Raw genomic sequence first — 26,198 nt, 5'->3', positions numbered from 1 at the left:
GTTTCCGGCTCCAATTTCTGGTTTGGTTTTAGCTATTGTTTAAAAGACAGAATAAAATACCAGTTCCTATATCTTTATTTCAACATGTGGTGAATCAAGGCTTATGGATCAGAAATTAAAATATTTTTATAAGAAGATTGAAGCATTATATGTCTGCCATGAAAATAATAAACTTAAGTTGGTATAGAATTTGTCTGCCCCTGTGTTCGGCATTGGTGAGGCTGCACCTCAAATCCTGGGTTAAAGTTTGGACTTGTCAGTACAAAAAAGGACATTGAAGTCCTGGAGCATATCCAGAGAAGGGCAGTGAAGCTGGTAAAGAATCTGGAGCACATGTCTGATGAGGAGCAGCTGAGGGAGCTGGGAGTGTTTCATCTGGAGCAAAGTAGGTTCAAAGGAGGACTTTATCACTATCTGCAACTGCCTGAAAGGAGCCTGTAGCCAGATGGGAGTTGCTTCTTCCAAGTATCGGGCAATAGGAGGAGAGGAAATTACCTCAAGTTGTGCTAGGGGTGGTTTATACTGGATATGAGGAGAAATTTCTTCACAGGAAGGGCTGTCAAGCATTGGAATGGGCTGTCCAGGGAAGGGGTCGAGACACCATCCCTGGATGAATTTAAGACATGCAGATGTGGTGCTTAGGGACATGGTTTAGTGGTGGGCTTGGCAGTGTTAGGTTAATGGTTGGACTCTGATTTTAAAAGAGAACCTGAGCTGTTCTCTGATACTAAAGTTTCTGCATTGGGTTTTCATTACTGTGTAGCTCAGTAGGGTATTAATGGGGAGTTGTATGTAAATGAATGTAAACTGTTTCTGGACAAACAATACTTGTTCTCATTGAACTTCCTTGCTAAACTGTGCTTAGAAATTGACCCTACTATATGATTCAGTTGACTTCTGAAGTTGTGAAAATTAATAATTTGAAAATATAGATGATTGTCTTTTTTGCCATGTGATGGCAAAAGCATATATCTTGAGGTTATGACACTCAAGTCATAACCAGAATTTATTCATTGAATTAATTCAGTCTATGGGTTACTAATCTACATGTCTGTAATCTGCCTTCTGTAAATGGAATGCCTGTGTCTTTTTCAGGGCTGTCTTGGTGAGACTGGAAGGTTGCAGCCATCCTGTTGTTATGAAAGGCTTGTGTGCAGAATGTGGCCAGGATTTAACTCAGTAAGTATTGTCAGCTTTTTTTTCCAACTTCTCCTTGCTTCTGATTAGGAGTTCAAGCTCTTCCTTCTCTCATCTAATACAATCATAAAATATTCTGGGCTGGAAGGGACTTGGAGGTCATCTAATTCCAACCCCCTTGCTGTGAGGAGAGTTCCACTCAACAAAGTTGCTCAGGGTCCCATCCAGTCTGGCCTTAAACAGGGATGAGACATCCACAGCTCCTCTGTTCCTGTGCGTCATCACCCTCACAGAGAACAATTTCATTCTTACAGCTAATGGAACGTACCCTTTTTTGTTTAAAGCCATTCCCCATTGTCCTGTCTCTACACATCCTTGTAAATAGTTCCTCTCCAGGAACCTTCAGGTTGCTAAAGGTTGTGAAGAGAAGGCTGCTCTGAGGTCTCCACTCATTTAGAATTTAAGAACTGTGCATGCTCTTTCTTCATTGAGGTAATGCAGGGTAACTTAGGTAGAAAACATAAGGAGCATATGTGTAGAGAGGTAAGTTCTCAGCACACTGATTTTCCATGTACTCACCAGAGACGGGGAGTTGTATGGTGTGTCAAGAGTGGCTTGCTTAATAAACTTGAGAGCTTTATCTGTGCAGGTGCAAATAGCTTAGAGGTAACAGCAGTCTCATTCATATGCCCTTGCTTCATTTGTACTGTGTCTGAATGGGAGCTAGTTTGTCTCCAGTGCTTTCAATTTAAGGCTTCTTAACTGTTTTCAATTTTTTGTGAAATATTATGCCGTGGAACTAAAAGAATTAGGCAACCTTAGCCTTAGGCAACAAAAAAGAAAGCAAATTCAAAAGGTGATTGTATTTCTCCTTTGCTGAGTCTCATTGCTTGGTAAAGAGTATGTTTCTTATGCATAGCAAATTACTAATTCAACAGCTGTTCCAAAACAAGCTGTATAGTTGCTTGCATTTTATAAATTAATGTTGCATACTCATTTCATTTGGCTGGAAATACTTATGTTTCATTTTAATTCATGCTCATTGTTAAGAATTATTTTGTGAACATTGACCCACAAACCAGTGCAAGTGAACTGAATATTGAGAGTGGAAGAAGTAGCTTGGTTAATGTTTGGATATAACTTTTTATTTAGAGTTAAATATTAATATTTTGTAAACAAGTATTATTTGGCAAACCTAAGAAAGTCAGGATAATCATGAATAGGGCTTTGTCTGTCCTGAATGAACACTTGATTTGAGGTTTGAATACAGTTACATCTAAATATTGCTCTACTGTTATCGTTTCGTATAATAAATCCAGACAAATTCAAGGTATTTAGCAAATTAAGTTTATTCACTTAATGCTTCTTACTATGTCTTATGTCTAATTTTCAAAGGCTCATTTAAAATGCCATTTAGGGTTAAAGATTAATTTTTCTGAAATCTGAAGCAAAGGATGTAAGATACTAAAATGTACAGACTTCAGACCAAATAAATACTTTTGTATTTTTTTGTACTGGACATCAATGCTGCCATACACTATGGTACAGGGAAAAATGCATCTCTGGGTTGTGTCTGCCTCAGCTCAGTTCAGTACAGTTGATCCTGAGCAGTTTGCTTATCACAAAGGGAAAACTGGTTTAACTCTTGTTGTAGATCTGATACCAAATCTTGTCCTTGATGGGACTGGTACATGAGAGAATTAAAAGATGTGCGTGTGTCACCTAGGTCAAAATTTGTATGGCAGGTTTTTTGAATATTGTTGAGCAATTAGATGTCAGAATTCACAATAAGTTCGTTGATGTAAGATAGTGAAAGGGATCCTATAGAGGGTTATTTTCTGAGTTTTCAAGCAATTTTGTACTTGTGTGTGCAGTCACACACCTGGCCTCACTTATATGTATATGCACACAAGGGTGACACCTATTCTGTGTTGATATCTGTATATACATGCATCATTTTTTTCCAATGGTATTTTTGAAGCAGCAGTCACCCATAAGTCACTCTGTGTGCAGAGAGTAACTGTCTATCCTTTGCTCATAGTTTTCATATTCTGGCTTGGAAAACAAGTAGATAATTGCATGCTGAGTGATTGCCAAAACAAAAAAGAGACTGAGTAGTTTCAAATTTGAGTAGTTTGGTAGTTTTCACTAGTTTATAGCTTGTTTTTTGATGCAAATCAATCCATAAACGTGTTTCATCTTAGTGAAAGCATGTGTTACAAAACAATTGTATGGAAGTATAACTTAGTATAGTGACTTTTTGCACAGTTTTTTTTCTGGTGAGCTTGTTTGATCTCAATCCATTTTGTCTAGTAACTTGCATTAGCAAGAATTTGAAAAAGTGTGTTAGTTAAAATAGCTCTTAATAATTTTTTTGGTGGTGAATAGTTTGAGGCTACAGATTTTAGTCTAACATTTTGCTAAACTATTATTCTCTCATGTGATGTTTCTTTTCCCTATGTGATTAGGATACGAAGCAAGAATGGAAAGCAGAGCATACCATTATCCACAGCAACTGTATCAATGGTTCACAGTGTCCCAGAACTGAAAGTTAGCTCTGAGGTAGGTACCATCATGCTCGCTTTGTTCATACCTTTCACAGTAGCTCCACAGTTGAGAAACTTAATTGTAGGAGGTGTGTACTTGATACAGGAAATTTGGTGTCCCTTTGAAGAAGAATTTGGGGTTGAACATTAGTGGCCCCAGGGTTTTGTGAGTTTATCTTAGTGTAGATTGATTTTTCTCATGGTTCATACTGGTGTTTCTTGGAGCTGTATACTGCAAAGATGTCAGTTTGACAGCAGCCTGTAAACTTAGCAGACAAACATTTTTGTCACCAAGAGTGAACAGTTAGTGAGAAGTTCCAATAGCTGACATCTATTCAAAGCTTGCAGTGTCTCTGAAACCTAGCTTTAACCTTCACCTTGAAATTGACCCACTAGATATAGTGAACCTAGTTTGTCGCAACTTACCTGGGTGGTAAAATGATTTCATTATTTTTCAAATACTATAAGTATTCTGAATCCATTAATAGTTAAAACATTCATCTGAGTTATCAAAATATGCTTGTTTATTCCTCAGTTTGTGATGGGGGAAGGAGCATGTTTATTTTGAAGATGAACATTCTGTTTATCTTCTTTATCAATCTGGTCCCTTTTTTACTTTGTTACTACTTGATTTTTTTTTTTTCTGGTAATTCATCGAAGAACTCCAGTGAGGGAAACTGAAGATGTAAGCAGCTAGAGGTGTCCCCATGATAGAGGAGTGTTTCAAAGGGCAGTTTGCCCTTGATCCTTGCTGCTTTGTAGTGCTCTAGCTACTTTTATGTTCAGCTGTCTTGAGGGTAACACTGCAACTTGCTATCAGAAGTCTATCAGATGAACACAGAGCTTCATGTGGTACTTGGAAAGTTTGTAAATATGTGCAAGAGGCATAAATATTGACTGGATTATGAGTTGTATGAGGATTATGGATCATATGAATTATGAGGTCTTAATGCTAGTGCCTGTGTGACACTGCATAATCTTAGCTTTTTATGTCTGAAGGCATACATTCTGTAATGTGAAGTTCACAGACATCATTTTGGTGACCAGGAATGTCAGCTTTATACTTAGTGCGGGTTTTTCAGACATATTGTACTTCATTATGCAAAATTGCTGGACATAGCAGTGAAAAGTTCTCACACCTAATGATGAGTTTTGCTTTGTGTTCAAAGCAACTGCTATTTCATATCAGGACTGTGGGCCTTATGGTTACTTATTTGTTGTCGCAGACATCTTTTTGTGAAAATCTTTTCTTAGGATTTTTTTCCCGTCTGAGGAGCTGAGGCCTCAGAAACAGAATGTAAACAATGGTTATCTGCTGCTGTAGAATGCATCAGGTGTGTCTGTGATTGGGCCATCTTGAATGTTTACAATTAATGGCCAACCACAGACCAGATAACTTAGACTCTCTGTCCAAGCCACAAACCTTTGTTATTCATTCCATTCTATTCTTAGCTAGCCTTCTGAGGAAACCTTTCCTTCTATTCTTTTTAGTTAGTTATAATCTAATATATATATGATAAAATAATAAATCAAGCCTTCTGAACATGGAGTCAACATTCTTGTCTCTCCCCTCGTCCAAGAACCTCTGTGAATGCTGTCACAATTTGTTACATTTGAATGTTTTGAATTTTTGAATTTTAGGAGGTAATAGTGTCACAAAGATCTGAGAGTAGACTTTGAGAGCATTTTTTTTCTATTAAAAAAATTGTTCCACAGCTGCCATTGCTACAGTTATGTTGAGGCATCATTTCTTGTGCGGTTAGTTTGTAGCAGAAGGTCTTTTCAGGTGTGCACAAAAGGTGATAAACCCAATGTATTTCTATGAAGCTAAGCTTAGCAGTGAATATTTCTGTTACAGCAAGCTGAGCAGCTGGGAAGAGAAGATCAACAGCGACTACATCGAAATAGAAAACTGGTGCTCATGGTAGATTTGGACCAGACATTGATCCATACTACAGAACAGCACTGCCAGCAAATGTCCAATAAGGTATCTGGGGTTACCTTTCAATCCAATATAACAACAGAAGTGTTTCCAACAATATTTAAATGATGGTTCTTTAACAGAACATTCTGTGGTTAGGTAAAATTGTAGTTGAAGAATAAAAGAAAATGAGAAGCACTTCTTCTGTAATATGTTCCTTTTTCTCTACATTTAAATGGACATTTTTCTTTCATCCATTCATGCTTTCCTGCACTTTTCCTTTATAATAATTTTGAGAGATGTTTCAGGTAGCTAATTTTAATCTCTGCTTTCCTTCCTCTGCAATTCACAAGCTGAGTACTCAGTAATGTGACTACCAACTCTGAGGCAGATACAGTGAATTACTGTTCAAAGTCCCTTTTTGAGCAATCCTGTGTGTTCCTTTGTCATTCCATGAGTATGTGTAGGGGTTTTTTTTTAATCTTTTTGGGGGAGTAAGGCGGGGAGAGGTTGTGTTTAATTTCTTCACGAAACACTTGTTATTGAACCCACAAGGGATATTGGCTTGTAACATTTCGAATTTGGAGGCTCTAAATCAAGAAACACGTTGAAATGTGTACAGTGTCTGGAAAAAGAGGATACAAATTCAAACATCAATAGTATGAAGAACTGTGATTGCTTAGTTCTTTTCTTTCCTCTTGCCATTCTTGCATGTAGCCATTCTGTCCAGTAGGCTAAGCATATGTTCACAATTGCTAGGAAAATGCAAGCTAGAAATGTGCATTGCAATTAAGAGGAAAGGAAACCATGAGTATTCAACTTAAGGATTAAAAAAATCTTGTGTGTCTGAAAGGCTGTGCCTCTATCAGTATAAATTCATGGTTTGGAGAAAAATTTTTTTTTTAATATTGTGAGGTTTTTAACTGGCATCAATCTGTAAGCTTCTTTCCTGGTTTGCTCTCTGTTGCTATGTTTCCATAGGCAGAATTTGCTGGATGAAGAAAATACTTTCTCTGAGCTCAATACAGATTGAAATGAGTCTGTCAGAAGTTCACTGTGAGGTATTGATTGTAGTGAGATCCTGAACTTCTGTGAGATGAGCACATTGAGAAGTTTCTCAGATTGGTTTGCCATAAATGAAGATTTGAATGAAAGACATCTGCATCATAAATTTTTCAACAGTGCAGTTTCCTGCATTTGAAAGCATTACTGGTGGACTGCGTGGCACAGAGCAAAAACATGCTTTGGATTTTATTTATCTACATAATCTTGTGACCAAAACCCCCTTTGATCTAGTAAGACCAAATAAAGTTGAAGTGAGGGAAGAGGGCAGCTCTGGAATGCTGACATTTTTATTATTTGCTATTTTGATAATTTTCAACATGGTTTTTCTTCTAGGGAATATTTCATTTCCAGTTAGGGCGAGGTGAGCCTATGTTGCACACACGTTTGCGCCCTCATTGTAAGGAATTCCTGGAAAAAATTGCCAAGCTCTATGAATTACATGTTTTTACTTTTGGCAGCAGACTGTATGCACATACAATTGCTGGTGAGTAGTATGTTTCATTTAACAATATTTACCTACCTTGACTTCATACTCATATAACTAATTTCCTTTATGCAGTTGTTTTCAAGTATTTGTTCTTTGTTTTGTGCAAAGCCACCTCCTAAATAGTCCTGTGGGTAGAATTCTTAGCTACTTTACAAGGCAGTGCCTGTATGGCCTGTAATTTTAGAAATAATCCTTTTTCTTTTCCCGCATCAGATCTGCTTTGTTTCACTGATAGTTAGAGAATCAGATTGTTAACTAGTGCCTTCTTATTAAGTAAGAAATTATGTTGATGGACCCTAACAATGATCTGCAGCTTCACTTGTCTTAGAAATCTAATATAACTGCTCAGTAAAATTCAGCAATGTGACATCATCTCATCCTGTGAGAAACGCCACCCCTGTATGGTTTCCTTTCACCAAAGGAAGTTCTGCTGCTATAAATCTGTTTACAGCAGTTCTGTTTATGTCCTGGAGCTGAGATACACTTAATGAAAAACAGAAATGTAGCAATATTTTCACATCTTGTTCTCAAGAATTTAAAATCTCCAAGTGAAAACATATATTTGAATTATAACAGTGGTAGTCTATTGTGTGGGTCATGAAACTGGCTGAAATGTTTTCTTGTTTCTGAGAAGATAAAAGAAACTTGCCCTGGTTATGTGAGTGTATGGGTCTGAATCATGTTTGGAGGCACACCATGAGTTTAAACTATCAAGATGGGGTAAAAGCCAATTTTAGTCTTCTCTGTCAGAAAGCATTTTCTCCTCAAACTTCCCTTTATCAAGTCTGTTGGTCTAAGATAATATAATTAAGAATATAATATAATTAACAATATTTTAGGTTATAACTGTGTCAGACTATCCAAACTGCTGTTCCATGTCTCCTAGCTTTTAACTTGTCTTTCACATTTGCTTTTTTTTTTTGTGTCATATTGCCAGGAGTGTTTTGAACAACAATGTCTCAGTAATCTCACTTCTTGGCAAGAAAGGATGATTCCAAAATAGAGAGCTAGTTAGCTCTAAAACACTTCAGAAAAAAAGTATATAATCAGGCAATTCTTTATGCATGTTAAATGCCATAGAAGAGGCTTTTAACGGCAATTATAAGAGACTTCTGCATGACAACATACAATATTTCTGTGGTCAAAATGTGTTCTTTATTTGTGGTCACCAGCTAATACTCGTTGAAAGGTTTGAGGTATGTCCTGTCCTGCCAATACAAGTGAACGTTTCCATGTTGCTCAGTCTTTGACCATAGTTTGAAAAATCTTCCTAAAGCTTTGTCAGTCTTGCTGTTGGATTAAGTGTTGTGTACTGCTAATGCATGAACAATTCTGTGCCTTTCTGTCCTTAGAATGCATTTTTATTTTCTGTGGCAAAAGAGGAATAGCTTTTTTCTCACTAGGTTTAAATACAAGTGAGGGGACAGTCTTCCTCACTTGGATCTGTGTGCCATGATCTAGCCTAAGGTCAGAAGCTGTATAGCAAGTGGCCTTCAGAGTCAGGGAGGAGTTGCAGAGGTGGTTAAATCAGGATGTCTGAGTGCTTTCCCTGTCTTCTCTCAATGTGTGATTCGGTCCACTGCCCATTTTAGTCTCTGAGCCCCAGTGTGGATTGCCTGTGCTCATAGGCTGACACTTATTGCTGTCATCATGCTCAAGCTTCCCCGTTTATTCCATAGAGGGAATAGCCACCAAAGTAGGGTACTGCTGCTTCCTGTCACCGACAGACTTGTAGGTTTCTGCCTGAAGCTGTTTGACCTCATCAGAAGCATTCAAACTGCAAGTGGGTTATTTGTGCAGTGCTGGTGATCATTTCAGCTGAAGTCTGTGGACAAGCACTGGGTGCAGGCCTTGGTCCCCCTGTGCAGCCGAGATGCAGTTCTGGAGGAATACATGGCTGATACATATAGAGAACACTTGATGGCAGTATTGGTAAAATGGTTTCTCACAGAGCTATCAGTTTGATACTTTGTTATCCCTGTGTTACATAAAGAAAGAACTTCTAATAAAATCCTGGGGATCTTTTTCATAAGAAAAAGGTTGTTTGCTTAAGTCCTCTGTAGACATCTTATATATCTTTGTGAATCCTGAACTCTGAGCTGCTCCTTTCATGTCCTAGAAGGCTTTTGAAAAGACATGACATCTTGTCAGTCCTTTTCTCTCATCTCAGCTGATTCCTGCTAGCTGTTAAGTGGGATTAGCTGATATTTGTAAACACTATTTATATCTGCTGAAATAATTTATATTAAACCCTTTTTTAGTTTGACATGTTTATGAAGTGATATCTGGTAGTGTGTTTATGAAGATGAGCTTTGGATTTTATTATCTAGAGCTCCCTGGAGTATTTCTCTACTAAATAATTATTTTGAGTAATTGTTATTTAATTTCTTCTCTCTATAAGAGAAGTTTGGTATATTTAAAACTGATGTCAGCTTAAAAGCTAGTTATAAAATATCACAGAGTTTTAAGTTCAGAAGCTATTAAGTAACAATAAAGCGATGTGAAATCACTCCAGATTTACAAGGAAATTTAGGAAGTAGGACCAAGTTGAGAGCATTCATGTGTATGGTTTGTTACAGCAAGTATTTTACAGGATGTATACAGTGTGTATGTATAATCACCAGTGTCTGAAATTGTCCCAGCTTTTGAAAGATTGGGTCAACAGTTCTTTCCAGGTTGTAAAGTAGAATGTCAACTTGAACTAAAGGTAACCTAATTCTTCAGAAATTCGATTTTAGTTTTATAAATAAAAGGACTTATTTAAATTCATGTTGGTACCAACTGTTAGATAACTTCTCCTGGGAACTGCTATTTAACTCAGTCTAAGATTTGAGACATCCCCAATATGAGTTAGTTTTCAACATTGTATCTTCTGATGGTTTTAACTTAGTTTTTACTTATTTACGAATTTTATTTTTTAAGAGAGTCTAAGAGCAGGCAATACGATTTGGTAAGTCTGTGTGCAAAGAGCCAGTCTGAGATGGGAAACAAACAGCTGGGGCAAGAGTCTCTGCTAGGAGAGTCTACTGGATAGTCCTTCCTAATGTGGCCAAGGGTAATTATAGTGTCTTCAGTTTGTTCAAGAGACTTGGGGGCATAGCCCTGTGTCTAATTGATGAGACTAAATGGGAGCTCATTTTGTCCCAGTCTCTCTTGGTCCCTATCTCAACCCATGAACCCTTCATTATATTTTCTCTCCCCTGTCCAGCTGCAGAGGAGAGTGAGAGAGTGGCTTTGGTGGGTGCAGGTGTGTTGAAGAAAACAAATTATGAAATTAGTGAAATGTTACCTGTCCTTTCCCTGAGATGTGAAAACATCAAATTGTGTGAAAACATCAAATTGTTTATGTTGATTTATTTGACTAGGTAACATCTAAAAGAAACCAGTTTGGCCTGGAAAGAACTTTTTAGAAAGAGACCTGTGCTGTTTTCTGTGTTGTTACTCAGGTAGCTTAATCTTGGATGGATCTTTGATGAGCTCTATCCTCAGCGTATTTTTAGTTTAGTGGTAAAGTATCACTGTGAAGCTTAAGGAATGCTACCTTATATCTAATCTCTGGCAGCCAGGCTTTCTGCATTTGGACTTTTTTAGTTCAACTTCATTTTTCTTAAAGTTTTAACTCGGCAGCATTGCGGCTGAGGGCCTCACTGAAGTCTTGCCATGTAATCCGTGCACTTCTGTCTAATTCAGTGTAGAGAGTTCCTGTGTATTCAGACAATTAGCAGAAGAGAGTTTTGTTGGGGAGAACAGCAACTTGTGTGACAGCTTTTGTAGTTTGTCAAAGTATATGTGTGTACAGCAATAAATCTTTGTAGCTAATTCTCTCAATTCATTATGCCTAGGTACTGCAAGGGTCTCACTACAGGGGATGATTCTACGAGTTTGCAGCAATTCTTAAGCATAGTCGGGTGAGTTAAGGTTGAACCTCTGTCCTTAACTCAGAATTTTCTTGCTTTTATGGGTTTTAAGTTATTCCAATTACACATCAATATTAATTACATACAGGATCAACTTTTAGAAGTGATGACTGATTTTTAGGGGTTTTTTAGGCTTTGTTTTTGAAGTCCCAACTTAAGGTACTCTTGGGAGCTAGACTGTTAAAAAGAGTTGAAGACATGTTCTGTACAAAACCTGAGCTCCTTGAAAGAAAATTAAAGTTGGTCCATAGAGCAACTATGTAGTCATTTTGAATTCTGTTTCTGGTTATAATATGGCCATCATTTAAAGTAAAAGACAGTAAAACTTGAAAAGATGGTTCCCAAGTAAGTATTGACTGCTTTGTATTATTCATAAAAATGAGAAGTTGACACTAGTTTCAGTATGAATTCAGTGAAACACAAGATACAGGTTAGCATGTAATATGCCAGTTTCTTTCTAAGCAATTATGTGGCTGTGATCTGCCCATGAAGGTGAACTTCATTGCTGCAGACTAGATTCAGAAGCATGTGCATGTGTGTTTGTACACCCAAGTCATCATTTTCCTAAATAACAGCACTTTATCTTGCTTTAAGATCTGTTAGCACAGCTTCTGTTTTGGTTTTGGGGTGTTTTTTTAATTTGTTCATTTGTTTGTTTTAAAGGTTGCAGTCAGAAAAGTTACTACAACTGGGCCTAAATATTTCTAGAAATTCCAGGATATACTAATTATGTGAAAATGTATTGAAGTAGTTGTTAGAGGTACAACTTAAAACCTACAAATGCAAGAGCTCTGGCTGGAACTGTCTCTTAACTTCCTACTGTGCTTAAATATTACAGCACATTGCCGACTCTTGTGAGACTTCTCTGCAGTCCCTAGGCATAATGAGCTAAGGAGAGCTTTTAGCTTTAAAGAGCCAGTTATAGAGAGATAAATGTAAGTTGCAAAAATTGTGTGTCTATCACCTGCTCTATCTCTTTCAGCCATATTTATTTGGCTGTCACAAATTCAGTTTTGTTGCCATGTTGAAAGAAAATTAGGTGGAATTTTTAAAATTCTCACTGAATTAGCTACAAATACTTGATCCACTGTACTTTCTCCCATCTGATCTCATGCCTCAAAATTGTCTGTTAAACTCCTGTTGCAGAAATTAAAATAGCACAAGTACATAAAATATAAGCAAGGAACAAACATCTTGAACATTAACTTTTTAATTTCTTTTTCCAAAAGGATTTTTGGACCCTGAAAAGAAGCTTTTTTCCCATCGGATATTGTCAAGGGATGAATGTATTGATCCATTTTCTAAAACTGGGAACCTTAGGTATGTATGTGGATCTTAGCGTTTACAAAACATGACAATGAACAGAGAAGATATACTAAATAAAATGAAAATTACTCCCTCTGCATTTAATATGTTCATATCCTTCTTTCTCTGCCTCTTAAATATCAACACCATCTCAGTAAAACTGAGGTGTTGGGCATTGCAGCATTTCCTCTACTTAATGGGTTCTGTGGTAGCAGAACAGTAAGTGGGATGCCATGGCATCATGTTTTCACTTACACTTCTTATTCTTGTAATAACAACCATATTTCCACTTTGTCTTGTGATCTTATTATAATGACTTATGTTGTGGGTTTTTTAATTAAACCGAAATTCTCAGTTGGAGTTTAATTCATAATTCAATACCTAGTATTCTGGTTTTCAAATGTGCTAAAAGCACCTTCTGTTCCTAGTGTTTCTTGAAATTAGGTCATCTAGAGCCTTGAATTCATATTCTAGTCTAAATTCACATTCTGATCTTTTTCAGTGTGTTCTTTCTTTTTTCAGAGTATAAAGCCAAGATTTTTTTCTAAGACAGATCTGTTTAATGCAATTTTATGAAATACTAAAAGTTATTGCCTCTCCATACCTGACTGTAGCAAATGAGAAGCTTTTTTTCTTTTCTTGATGCTTTTTATATGCATCTTAAGTACTCTACCTTTTCCTCCTCCTAGGTGATGGGTGATATTAGTAATTCTGTTTCCTGCATCTTGGCTTGAATGAATCTAGTCTTTGAAAACTCTTCTTGTGTCTTTTACCTATCTGTATAGGTAGTGTATTGACCTTGTGAAAGTTGACTTTGTGCTACTGGTTGACAAAAACCAAAGAAATCCAGACTGAAATGTTGCAATGGTTTGTTCTTACAGATGTTTCTTGTTTTCTGCTTTTAGCCTTTGGAACACAGATTTTAAAAGAGCTGTTTCCCTTTTATCCCCTAACTTTAATTTGTTCAAAGCTTGTGTTTTGAATTCCATAATTTTAATATTGCTGGCTTTTTGTAAGTTTCTTTTGTAAGTACCATGTTCTGCAGACATGCTCATAATAAACCAGGGCATCCATAGAAATTTATTTCATTGCTATGTAAATTTCTAAAACTGGCTTAATTTATCAACTGTTTTGTCTCTTAGAGATCTCTTTCCTTGTGGAGATTCCATGGTTTGCATCATTGATGATAGAGAGGATGTTTGGAAGTTTGCACCCAATTTGATAACTGTGAAGAAATATGTATACTTTCAGGGGATAGGAGATATTAATGCACCTCCTGGATCAAGGGAAATGCAAATGAAGAAGAAAGGTAATTAGATTGGTTTTAAACCATGCCCACTTTTCAAGCATGACAGATGTAAGTCACTGAGATGGTCTTAGTAATACTGCAGTTGTGCTCAGATGGGCAATCCAGACTGCTGAAGTTGACAGTACAGATGTGAGTAGCTTGGTAAAACTGGACTATTCTTACTGAGAGCATTTCTTCTGACGTCCACCAGAGCAGAAGTGAAGCAGAAGTGTTGTGGCTGAGAGCTGATTTGGCAATACACCAAACTCTTCAAAATGTGTAGGGGGCTTTCTCCCTCGCACCCCCATGTAAAATACGCTGACTTTTTCTTCTCTATAGGTTTCACCTCTTCAGTCCCCTTCCTTGCCCTTGGGACTTGGAGGAATAGGTAATAAACTCTGGCCTCAACACACTGCTGAAAATGAATGTTGAAATCTGCTTTCCTCCCAGTGTAAATCATGCTAATAAAATTAGTGTGAATTTTTAGCACCTAGTGAACATAGCGTTCTGGCATTTGGCACAAGAATCCTGTGTTCAACAGGCTCAGCAGTGTAATACACATAATGGATTTAGAAAGTACACATTACACATTAATTGGTCATTATTTAAGGGCAAAATGTATTTGAAACACAATGTCATAAGAAGGAATTGTCAGGCTTTTTCCAGCTTAGCCAAGGGTTTGGGTTTTTTTTAATTTAATACTTATGACATTGCTCTCTTTCCCTTGTTGATAGAGTGTCCAAGACAACAGTAGAAATAGTATGATCAGCCTGAACTGGGTCACTGTGGTGTGAGACCTCTATACTTGACTCCTGTCCTTACTTGCAGGGCAGGAGGATGCACAAAAAAGGCAGACAAAATAGCCTGATTTCACACAGTGTTCCCAGTGATCATTTGTGTGCAACAATTTGGAAGTCTGCAGTTTCTTCTGCAGACATCTGTGGACACATCCTAAAATTATTCTTCTGCTTTTGACTCTATTACCCTTTTACTTGCATTCCATCAGTCTTAAATTAAGCTTGAATGGCATCTTTGTGTTGCTAAAATACATCTGTCTTTTCAAGGGCTAAAGTTCAGTTATTTTGTTATGCAAATTAGGTAATATGAAAGATATGGCTGTTTATAAATAAAGTTCTTATAATGTAGTTCTGGATCAGGACTTTGAAACAAATTCTGCCCATCTGACCCCAATTTGGTTATTTTCATTGCTCAAAGTTGTAATTGTAGAATTTACTCTACAAGATAAGTCCTTTAATGCTTGCAGAGTTAACAAATAATTACTTATGACGTGTGATTTAAAGGAAAAAATCTGCTTATCTAACTTCTTTACAAAAGTAATGTTTATGTTTGAGAGTCCTCTCTAGTAATCATTAACACCTAGAGAATTTTAACAACTTAGAAAAGTCTAGTGATCACTTCCAAGCACAATTAAATCTAAGTCCATATGTAAACTCTGTGTTTAAGGTCAATGAAAATTAAATTTTCTTTAATCTGAAAATAAGAAAAAAAAGGCAAAATATGTTTTCTTTCTTGCCTATGTCTTAGCAAACCACTCTGCAAAACCTGAGGCATTGGATTCTGCAGCAATTTCAGCAAAAGATGTTGAAGAAATAAAGAATGTTATATGTGTAGAAGAGCACAGTAATGGTCTCAAGAAAACTGCAAAGGACCCTTGCACTGCAAATGGGAGTACTTCTGTAAGCAGTGAAACATCTGATGAGGATGTGAACTCTCATAATAAAGTTAATGCCCAGGACTCCTTAAATGATAGCACTGGTCACACAATGGACAGTGAGGTCACTGATGATTTGGCAAATACAAAAGAATCTCAGATTTTTTCGGAACAAGTTGATGCAACAGTTATAGAGAAGCAGCAAACCCAAGAGAAGATAACAAATGACTTGGACTTTGAACTGTCTAGTGACAGTGAAAGTGATGACGGATCGGATACCAAAAAGTCATCCACTTCTGTGTCAGATAGTGAGAATGAGGAAAAGAGAAGTTGGAAGAAGTCCAAACAACCTCTGCAGGATGAAAATTTGCAACAAGGGGGTTGCACTGATGTGAATGAGAAAAAGGATGGTCTGGTGAACCATTCTGGGGAAACACAGTCTTTACCTAGTGAAGTTATCCAGGACAAAATTGATCATGAAGCGCAAGAGGAGAGTGAACAGGAAAGCCTTTGTGATTTAGGAAATGGGTCTGGAGACAAGAAAGAAGCTGAAACAGAATCTCAGATTAGTGAACAGTCTGGAATTACAATGGGTGAGTCCTTAGACCAGAGCATGGAGGAGGAAGAGGAGGAAGACGATACAGATGATGACGACCATTTGATATACCTTGAGGAGATCCTTGTGCGAGTTCACACTGATTATTACACAAAGTATGATAAATATCTGAAAAAAGAGATTGAGGAAATTCCAGACATCAGAAAAATAGTACCAGAACTGAAAAGTAAAGTCTTGGCAGACGTAACCATCATATTTAGTGGACTTTACCCGACAAACTTCCCTATTGAAAAGACACGGGAGCACTATCATGCCACAGCACTTGGAGCTAAAATTGTGAAGAATCTCGTACTTAGTGCTGACGATCCTGATAAAGCAACACATCTCATTGCAGCAAGGACAGGTAGGTTATTGAGCAGCTTTTAGTCTGTTAGAGTTCATGTCTTGAGCTCTTTTGTATAATCTACAGACTTTATTGTAACTGAGATTAGAATCAAAATGAAAGATTCTTCCTAAAACAATTTAGCAGCCTTTTTAAAAGGATTTTTCTCTTTTTTTTTGCTCAAATGTGACTTTTAATTGTTACAAGTATGAGCCACTAAATACCCTTTGATGCAATGTGTCATGTCTCAGTTTTTTGTTAAGAATTGGTGATACTAATAGTCCAAGACTCAGAGTTGTTGACTGGAAACCCTTAATATTTGTGTCAAAGAAATGTTTATGATCGTCTTGCTATAAAGGTGCTCTCTTTCTCAGTTTCTCAAATTCACCTCTCATGGTTCAATTTCACTTGGTATGGAATTCAAATAAACTATTTTTAAGAGACTGCTAATACCCTGTCACTGCACTGTGCTTATTATTTTGTCAAAGGAGATGTAAGAGTTTAGCATAGCTTTTAGTTTGTCTTTGACAAAGCTGCCTGGTTTTTTATAGCTGTAATGGATAGCAATGTACCATTGGTAGCTGCCATAGAGGAGCTACCAGTCAGCAGCTCTAGCTTCTAGCACACTGGTTTTTATGGGTGCAGCCTGAGGCCTGGTTCCCTCATTCCCTCATTTTGAAATTACATGGAATCTAAATACCTGATAGTCAAATTCATGAAATCCAAAGTAAAGCTGCATGTTTTGAATCATCTAAAATTTACAGGTACTTTTGGACGCACCTAGACATCATAAGCAAAGAAATACATTATCTGCCACCTATTGGATTTTTTTTTTACTGCTATTCATGTGGGGTTTTTATACACCAGAAGCAGCTTGGTTTCATTGGCTTGTATTTTAAAAGTCTGTATGTCAAGAGGCATTTAAGTAGTAAACACATATGGTAAATGGAGATAGACACTTTAGTAGTAAAAACAACCTAAAACTCAGGAGATGAAATTAGATGCATTGAGATTAGCTGGGATTCTTTCTGGGTTGTGAAGATGTGATAGTTGCAACACTGAACATGAAGGTTTGAAATCAATGGATGCATCAGTTTGGGACTCCATTGTTTTACTACTGTTGCTGAACAGCTGTTTTAAAACTTCATAAATAGGAGTAATTATTTCAGCAAGGAATTATGCAGGTTGGTCATACTTCATTGAAGACATAATAGCCATCAGTATAAGAGATGATTTTCCAATTTCAAATCTTAAAATGTTTCATTTCAAAAATTGCTTTGTTTATCTTAAACTAGATGACTTCTAATGTAGTTATACATCAGATGCGTCTGTTGTGTAATGGGGTAAAATTGATAGGATACATGTAAATGAGTCTCTCCCAAACATACACATTTCTCTAGACTGAAAAGTGTTGAAAAATCCATTACGGTACACATCATGTGATAATGAGAAGCAGTTGACTTTTTTTTTTTATGTACTGTTTGAGGGTTGTGTGTTTATGTAGATGAATCTATGCATCCTTGTGTTCTATTTTTATAAATAAATTATTTACCACCTGCACATTCTTAGTGAATCATACTAAAGTACATTTGAATATGAAAAGCTATTTTAACTTTTTGATTAAATTGCATATTGCACTAATTGTAGTTGAAGTAAATTGGCAGCCATTATTTCTGCCTAGTGGGCAATACTGTTGTCATCTTTCATCATCACTTCATGGCCAAGAAATAATTAAGTAGAGGTATTTAGAATGAATAAAACAGTATGATCCAATAACCTTTTTTAAGGTCCTTGTGGATTAAGTGGATTATGATGGAGTTTTGTTTTTTTTTTTTTAACTGGGGACTATTATTCTCTCCTCTGGAAGGTGGGAGTAGTTAGGCTGCATCATTCTAATTTCATGAAGGGAACTCCTTAATCAGAGATTTGAAGGGTATAAATTTTGTCCTGTCACAACTGGATTTGTGATAATACATCTGTCCAGGTGATTTTCATAGCAATTATTTTATGGTTAGAGAGCAAATTATTACAAGCCTTTTGCTGACAGTAAGCCATACAAATATTGCATCTTTGTCTCCTGTAGTAAACATCTGAAGCACTGCTTGAAGTCTAATTGCTGGTGAAAAGAGGAAACAAAAGCATGTCCCTTCTTGAGTTTTTTTTTTTTTTTGAAGTCAATGATGTGAGACCAAGCAATGTTATCTATACTTTTATCTTTTTTTTTTTCTTATTTTGACGTGTTTGTGGAAAGTGATTTTAAAATACCTTTTAGTTCAGTATTTTGGGTGACACCACTTAACAGTGGCAGACCTGTGACTCTGACAAGCAGCTGAACGTGTATGTTTGCTTTTTACTAGCTGAGATGTAAAGAAGGCACATACTTAATCTGCAGTAGTGTTTGGGAATAAATACTATTAGCTTTCTCATTTTGAAGGCGAAGGAAGAATTTGGCCGAGGACGTAAAAGGGAAGAAGTCAGTGTGAAACAGTTGCCCCTTAGGTCTTGAAGTGATGGGGGTTCGTTCCCCTGCACCAGAGCTTGGTGCACTGAAATGAACAACTACTGAAAAACATTTTAGGATGTTTTTACAGCATTCTTCCCAGCCTATTAGGGTAAATAATTTAAACTTTTTATTCTTTATATATACTTGTCTCTTTCTCTGCAGATAGGCCTGTTGTTTCCCTGTAGACCTAGGTACTCTGAATTCTGAAATTAAATAAATCCTTGTTCCTGAAAAAAACTAGGTCTTCTTTCATTATATAGGCAAAAATTACTGCCTGAATTTCTGTAAAATACAGGATCTTTGCATCACCTAATCAGCTTTCATAAATCTGACTGACAAAAGGCCATCCTATAGTCCTTTCCACTTATCTATGGGCTGCACAGATCTTGCTTCAGTTTTTGAAACATCTGCTGTTTGCTTTAAGTATCAGTAAACTGCACTGTAGGATGAGTTTTTTATAGCTGTGTACACACTTGGCTAAGCAGTTATCACACTATTTCATAAATATGTTCCTTCCTGAACAGGTGAAAGACACTGTAGTTGATTCTTGTATTGAGTTTTTGCTGGTGGAGCAGATAGAGCTGTTCAGATCTCTCAAAAATTATTGTAGTGTGGTGGGAATGGAAATCCATCAGTTTAGGCACCGAATTTTTCTTTTCTTTTGCAAAATATATTTGAGTCCTTGCCATTTCCTACTCCTGTGATGTGTCAGCAGCAATTTTACCTGAGAAATATGTTCAGGAGCCATGTCTTTTTAAAAAAACTGGGTTAAGCACTGCTATAAATTTGGCCACTGACCAGGTAAGCCTGTTGGTTTTACAGTTCAGAGTTAAACCTGAACTTTAGGCATTGCTTCAGAACAGCACATCTGTCACTTGTTTTAGGTCAGTGTTCTTGAAGAGGATTTGATTATAAATCAAGATCTATATATAAAAATTATCTGAAGAGAAATAAACTTTTAGCGATTCAAATTTTCCAAGCAGTGTCTGGCAGCCTGGTTGCAAACTGCCATAAGGATATGTTGATTTTGGTGTGTTGGAATCAGGAGAAAGTTCTGCAAGTGTTGCTGGTGATCTCTCCCCATTGTGTGCTTTGGTTAGTCCCGATACAACCTTGAGTGCTCACACTGAGTTCTGCATGAGACTGAATCAGAGGCCACAGTTGCTCAGAGGCTGAGCGATGTTTTCAACAAGTTCAGAAGTAGAATTGATGAGCACCTTCCCTAGCTTTGAAAATAACATTTTCCAATACTATCTGCTTCAGGCTGTATTCATCAGAGAGTAGATGTGATCAATTTGGCCCCCAGCTGCTTCATGTGGGAAACCTTCTGCGCCTTTTTAACTTTTTGGAACAATTTTAGATTTTGAAGTAGGGGAAGGTGATTAGATGACAATAATTCAAAAAAGTAGTCTGGAAGATCAGTTTTTCTCTGAGTGATTTTCAGCTCAGAGGGGTAATTTAGATGTTCTTAGCTGCATCAGAAGTACTGTGGCTTGGATGGATTAAATCTTTTTGCTGTTTTGTCATAATAAGTGTAGTTCAAAAAGGAGAAGTTACACTGGGGAAAGGGAGAGGAGACAGCAAACATATTATCACAGTGCTGTTTCATCTCCTAGTTAAATTTGGTGTTTCACTAAATGTTGTTTAAAGCTAGAAATAGGAAGCCCTCCCCAGGAGGACACATTTGCATTCCCTCATGCAGTTTTCAGTATGCTGGAGTGTGCCATAGGCCACTGCACTTTAGAAATGGGGAGGAGGCAGAAAGCCTTGATGTTGTGGAGGTGAGAAAGGTAAGACTTTTGACTCTTAGGAGGTGGGCTTGGTTACACACAAGTCTGTGTCACCAGCTTTCACAGAATCCTAGAACATTTAGGTTGTTAGGGACCTTAAAAACCATCTAGTTCCAGTAGCAACTTCATACAAAATTGTACTATTTTGGCTTTCGTGTTTAAGTTTTCTGTCACAATCCTGTTGACTAGAAGAATTTGCATGGCTCCTCAGCATACATCCAGTATGAAACAATCAGATGTGTGTGAGTGCAGAATGTGGGGGTGGGGAGGAAGTAGCAGCACGATTAAACACCTGACATCAGTGCAGAAACATGAGTTTGAAAAACAGTTGGAGAAAGCCATCTCCTTGTGTAACTTCACAGATTTAATCTGAGGTGAAGGTGCAATTTTACAGTTTTGTCCATGTTTCCCCCTGTCAAGTGCAGAAGGAGCAGCATGGTCCCATTATCCAGCAGCATCACCAGCTCTGGTTAGCTGTTACGGGCTTACTAGTGAAGCCACTGCTACTGCGTGTGGTATTCAGTCAGCTCCAGAGCTGTTACGTGCAGGGCAGTATTGCCAGCTGTGTCTGATATCTGATTCAGTGTTTAATAACAGGCACAGATACCTAAACTTCAACCAGACTTCTTGCTCTTGTTGCCTTTTTTTGCTCTGAAACTTATGCTTATGAACATGATTTTTGCATCCTGTTTATAACAGCTGTCTTCTTGCTGATTTATTTTTCTGATGTTTTCATTCCTTTTCTCCTTTATTCTCAAAAAAAAAAAAAAAAAAAAAACCAATGTCCAGGCTAAGCCTTAAACTTCTTCAATCCTTTTTCTCCCAGCTCTCCTAAACTGATTCTCTCTCAGAACCTTTGTTTTATTTCTTCTGAATATACCCTGTGTTTAATTTAACACAGACTTATACATAACTATTTCTAACTGCAGGTATTTCTACAATTCCTATTGAGGTTAATTAAATATTAATATCTCCAGTCAAAGCTACTTCTGGCACTGTAAACTGGCTCATTCCCAGCAACTGTTGCATGAAATTCCTCCTCAGCTGCTTTTGTAACTCATAATTAATTGGAAAACAGTTTTCTTAAATCAGGGCATGTTTTCAGGGAGTACATAGACCTCCCTTATTAGAGTTTTATGTTTTAGCCAGGTAGAACCTCTCGAACTGCAGAAGTGTGCTGGATTTAACACAGTTGCAGTTCTAAAATTGTTTTCACTGAATCTTTGTTGGACATTGGTTTTATTTTTATTATGTGGCAAAAATTAAAATATGATGTCCAAATCATTAGAGGTTTGAACAGGACTGTGTCTTGAAGTACTTTTTTTGTGTTTGTGTTCATCTTGGGTTCTTAAGTTAACTTTTTTTTTTTCATGTATACTGTATAGTGGTGTGGAGTAAAGCTTTATATGTACAGCTCCTACATCCTGAACTGTGCAACTGGTTGCATTTACACCTGAAAAAAAAATACTTGTGCACACATTGTTTTCTGCTAGTCTAAATCCAAGAAAAAAAGTATGTGTATCTAGAGAAAAATGTAGCCCTACTCCTGTATTCCATTGGGTTTGGGGTACAAAAGGTAGGGAAACAGAGGCCTTCAGGAGTTTCATGAAGGACAATTATCTTCTGCCCTTTCTGTTTAGTTGTTTAATCTTACAGAGGTCTTAAACTGAGCTGTCTAACCAACTAGTTAGGTCAATCCTCAAGTGCATTTCAGTTCATCTGTCTATCCCAGTGGATTGTAGTTCAGCTTGTACAATGGGTATGAAATATTTGAGATTAGCTGCTTTGTGTCATCTTCAAATTATGTGAAGAAGCATGGGTACTCCAAGATTTTCATCTAAATTGAAACAAGTAAAATCGTATTGTTAAATGACAGTCATGAAGATGAAACTCCAGGGAACTGTGATGAAAATATCAGATTAATTTACCGTTCTTGCTTGCTTGTCAGAATTGTTCTGAAGCTTAATTTTTCCTTTTTTTTCTAGAGGCTTCATTGTTCTCGTGTGTGTAAAAACAGACAAGGGCTCATATTATTAGTATTATTATATTTTACTTTGTTTAATTAGCTGTTGTTAGCTCACTAGTGTTGTTTTTTTCCCTGATTCTCCTCCCTGTCCCGCTGGCGTGGTTGGAGGAGTCAACAAGTGGCTGGCATTAAACCGCAGCGCTGATTTTGCTGCTTTTTGGCAGATTTATAGCAACCTCACTTAGTTTCTCTCTGGTTTTGGCATCCCCAGAGAGTAGAATTTGAGATCACCTCTTACTTGCAAACTGCACTGTTGATGGTCTCACCTGGACTGCATGCTAGCCTGCCGTGTTTAGCTTCACATTCTTTGCTCCTCTTTCAGCACAAAGGAATTCTATCTGCTTTGCCTCCATCTCTAGTAGATGGAGGTTGGGTGGGTAACAGCCAAAAGGTAGCGTGCTGTATGAACAGAGGGCCATGTGTAAAAAAGTTAGTATGATAAGTTAGTCAGGATTCAACAGCGTTGAAAAGCTGCTTCTTCTTGGACTGCTAACAAATACAAGTGAAGGAGATGTTATACAAAAGTGCACTTGTGTTGTTTGTTGGGCTAACATGCAGAGATTTTCTGTATAAATCTTAGTGGGCTACTTCCATGGTGCCAGTTCTTCAGAAAGCTACCTTCATCCAGCTTGAGTCTGAGATACTGCATCTTATTCTGATTCTCACTTTTATGAGCTGTGATTTTTTTGTTGGACTGGGGAGGAGTGGTGCTTTTTCTTTTCTGTACAATTGATGACAAAATGTTCTTAGTTTTAACTCTACACTGGTTTATCTTCTGTGTTTCTGGGAACACTGTTATGTTGTGTTTGACTCTGTAATAGGCACAGAGAAAGTACGGCAAGCTCAGGACTGCAAGGATCTCCATGTTGTAAACCCTGATTGGCTGTGGAGCTGCCTGGAGCGCTGGGACAAGGTTGAGGAACAGCTCTTTCCCTTAAAGGATGACTACATCAAAACACACAGGTAAGTGATGTTCCTTCAGGGAATAGGGGCCATGAAAACAGGTTTTTCTGATTTGTTAATAAATTGGTTTCTGACAGGTTCAGATGCTTATGGATTTTATGGAAGAGCTCCCCGTTTTTCTCCATTTCTCTTGTGTTTAAACCGAAGACTGAGGGATCAGGAGGCAGTTCAGTAACTAGCACAGTCAGGAGAGAGCTTGTGGTAGCATTACTTTCTTTAGCAGTTACTGTTGTTAGCTCTTTTAATTTTGAGAAGTTGCCCTTTTCAGTTCACCCATAAGCCCAGGAGGGAATGCCACCAAAGCATGGGATCATTTTTGCTGCCATAAACTGTACGTACTTTGACGACATGAGAAACTAGTAGAGTATTTTTGGTGAAATTTGGTAGTGATGGGAAAGAGAGAAACAGGAAAATACTGTAGAAAATTCTAAGAAAAATTAGAAGGTGTGAAGACACAGGAGCAAAAACTGGAGGAAAGGAACTAGTGAGAGGCGATTTTGGGATTATAAGAAAGTGCTGAAAGAGAAAATGTAAAAAATAATTAGTGCACTTATAGGGTGACAGTAAATAGAAGAGGTAGCCGAAAACATTATTAATAAAGAGGAACTTGGACAATAACAGTCCCCTGCATGAAAGTAGCATGGCTAAAGTAACTGATGACAAGGTACTGTCAAGCCAGCTTCTGCTTCTTGACTTATGTTTGGATCCACATCCTGCAAGCATATCAGAGGATCTTCCCTTCCATGTTTAGACTGAAAGGAGCACAGCATAATGGGATTTCTGTATTAAACTGATACTGATGTGATTGACTATGCTAGGGATTTACTTTCTACTTACAAGATGCCCTGATGAGGGCAGAACATGGGTGTGTTAGGCTTTGAAAACACCAAAAGAAGAAACGTGTGGAAGTTAGGGCATTTTATCAAATGCAGCGCTAGGTTGAGACACAGGATCCCTATAAGTTGGGAAAAAAGATTTAGCCTGCTTATGGCTTGACTAGGATACTTAGTATTTAAAAGTACTTTATCTGATGATTTTAAATCAAACTTTGGAATATTTGCATGAGATGCCTAATTTGACACTGCTAAGTTTACAATAGAAATCTGGACAGTAGCTTGTGAACTTTTTTTTTGAAGTCTAGATGAATGTTAGTCTTCGTCCCTCTGTTAAATTACTCTTCCTTTTTACTGAGACATGATAATTTTTCCTACTTCTGTGTTTTCAAATGCAATACCTTTTAACTTCATCCTTGCCCCCCACAAAAGCTTCAGTCAGTAAGATATCTATCTTAATGCAAATACCTTTACTTTAACCCAATATGAGCAACTGCTTTGGAAAAGATTTTCTCTTTAATGAAGCTGCTTGAAATAGTGATTACAGGTCCAAAGCACATACAAACTTTAGGGGAGAAGCCTGAGAAAACATTTGCATGTAAAATGAACTTAAGATAGCAAGAAAAGAATAGGTTAACTTGAAACTGGTTTACTGTGTTATTGCTACAAGACTGCTTCAGAAACATCCATAAAAGCATCTGGTAAAAACTCCAGTTTTGTGTCACTTCTAGTACTTGTTATAAATTAATTGAATCTTTTTTTAACATAGCATTGCTTTCATGGAGCATAACATGCTGTTTTAGTTGATGATTTTTTAAAATTATTCAGTTTGCTTGCTTTTTTTTTGGTGGTACTTCATCACAATTGGATAGTATGGTGATTCCTGCAGACTGGTCTCTGAATGTTTCTGCTGACTCTTCTGAAGTTATGTTTTTAAAATGCAACAGGGTGATCATAGGCAGTTTAGTATTATAAAAAGTTAGTTAGGATGACTTGTAAGTTAATACTACGTGTTTATTTTCTCTCAGAGCAAATTTGGAGACCAAATAGAAAGACTGATACGATAGTCTGCTGTTCTCTTTGTTGCATATATACTGGTTATCATGCTTTGCTAATTGTGCTGTTGTTACTACCTGGAAATAATTTTAGTAACTTTGTGTTTAGACAATTTCTAAGGCATACTTATTAATATTTTAGTAATTTAAACATGACATTATCTTGTATTTGCAGTTTTCTGTTTTAAATTCAGTGGGACTTTAATGAGGTGGAGGAGAAGAAATGTTTCTTTAGAGATTTTCCAAACCATTTCCCTCTTCTGCTTTAGAAGAAAAGGGAATCCTCGTTTTTTATGTTCTGGTTAGATAGCTCATTTAAACTTCTAATGCAATTTTTTTCTGAACTTCATCTAACAGAGAAAATAGTCCTGCCACGTTTCCTGATACACCCAGCACATTTCAGACTGCTCTGTTTCACCCAACGCCCATCCATCCAAAGTCTCAACCTGGTCCTGAAGTTCGAATTTATGATCCTAACACTGGAAAGCTGATCAGGAAAGGCACACAGACATCTGGGCAGTCAATGTACATCCAATCTCCAGCTCCTCCCATCACTTTGCCAGTCCACGGTGAACACTCATCCTTCAGGTACCTAAAGCATAGCTAAGAGTCACATTGTCTACATTTTTAGATTCTGTAGTAAATCTTACTCTCATTATTCCTTCATTTGATTAAATTGATATTTTTGCTTTACTTTGTTTGCTTTCTAAAACGGCAAGAAAATAAGCAAAAGGAAATAATCAGCTGAAGTG

General features: G+C 37.2%; 1 protein-coding gene across 1 annotated transcript in view; it reads left to right on the top strand.

Moving 5' to 3' along the window:
- CTDP1 (CTD phosphatase subunit 1) overlaps window positions 1-26,198 on the top strand; it is a 96,452-nt gene that overhangs the window by 12,808 nt on the left and 57,446 nt on the right. The window contains exons 2-10 of the mRNA XM_074542418.1: window positions 1,096-1,179; window positions 3,606-3,699; window positions 5,542-5,670; window positions 7,003-7,153; window positions 12,303-12,393; window positions 13,521-13,687; window positions 15,212-16,297; window positions 23,417-23,558; window positions 25,804-26,034. Coding sequence (XP_074398519.1) covers window positions 1,096-1,179; window positions 3,606-3,699; window positions 5,542-5,670; window positions 7,003-7,153; window positions 12,303-12,393; window positions 13,521-13,687; window positions 15,212-16,297; window positions 23,417-23,558; window positions 25,804-26,034 — 2,175 coding nt within the window. The remainder of the gene's footprint in view (window positions 1-1,095; window positions 1,180-3,605; window positions 3,700-5,541; window positions 5,671-7,002; window positions 7,154-12,302; window positions 12,394-13,520; window positions 13,688-15,211; window positions 16,298-23,416; window positions 23,559-25,803; window positions 26,035-26,198) is intronic.

This window comes from Zonotrichia albicollis, chromosome 1 (assembly GCF_047830755.1).
Source record: "Zonotrichia albicollis isolate bZonAlb1 chromosome 1, bZonAlb1.hap1, whole genome shotgun sequence".
Classification (NCBI taxonomy): Eukaryota; Metazoa; Chordata; class Aves; order Passeriformes; family Passerellidae; genus Zonotrichia; species Zonotrichia albicollis.
Note: the sequence above shows the minus strand (reverse complement) of the source record. Positions and strands in the feature narration are given on the sequence as shown.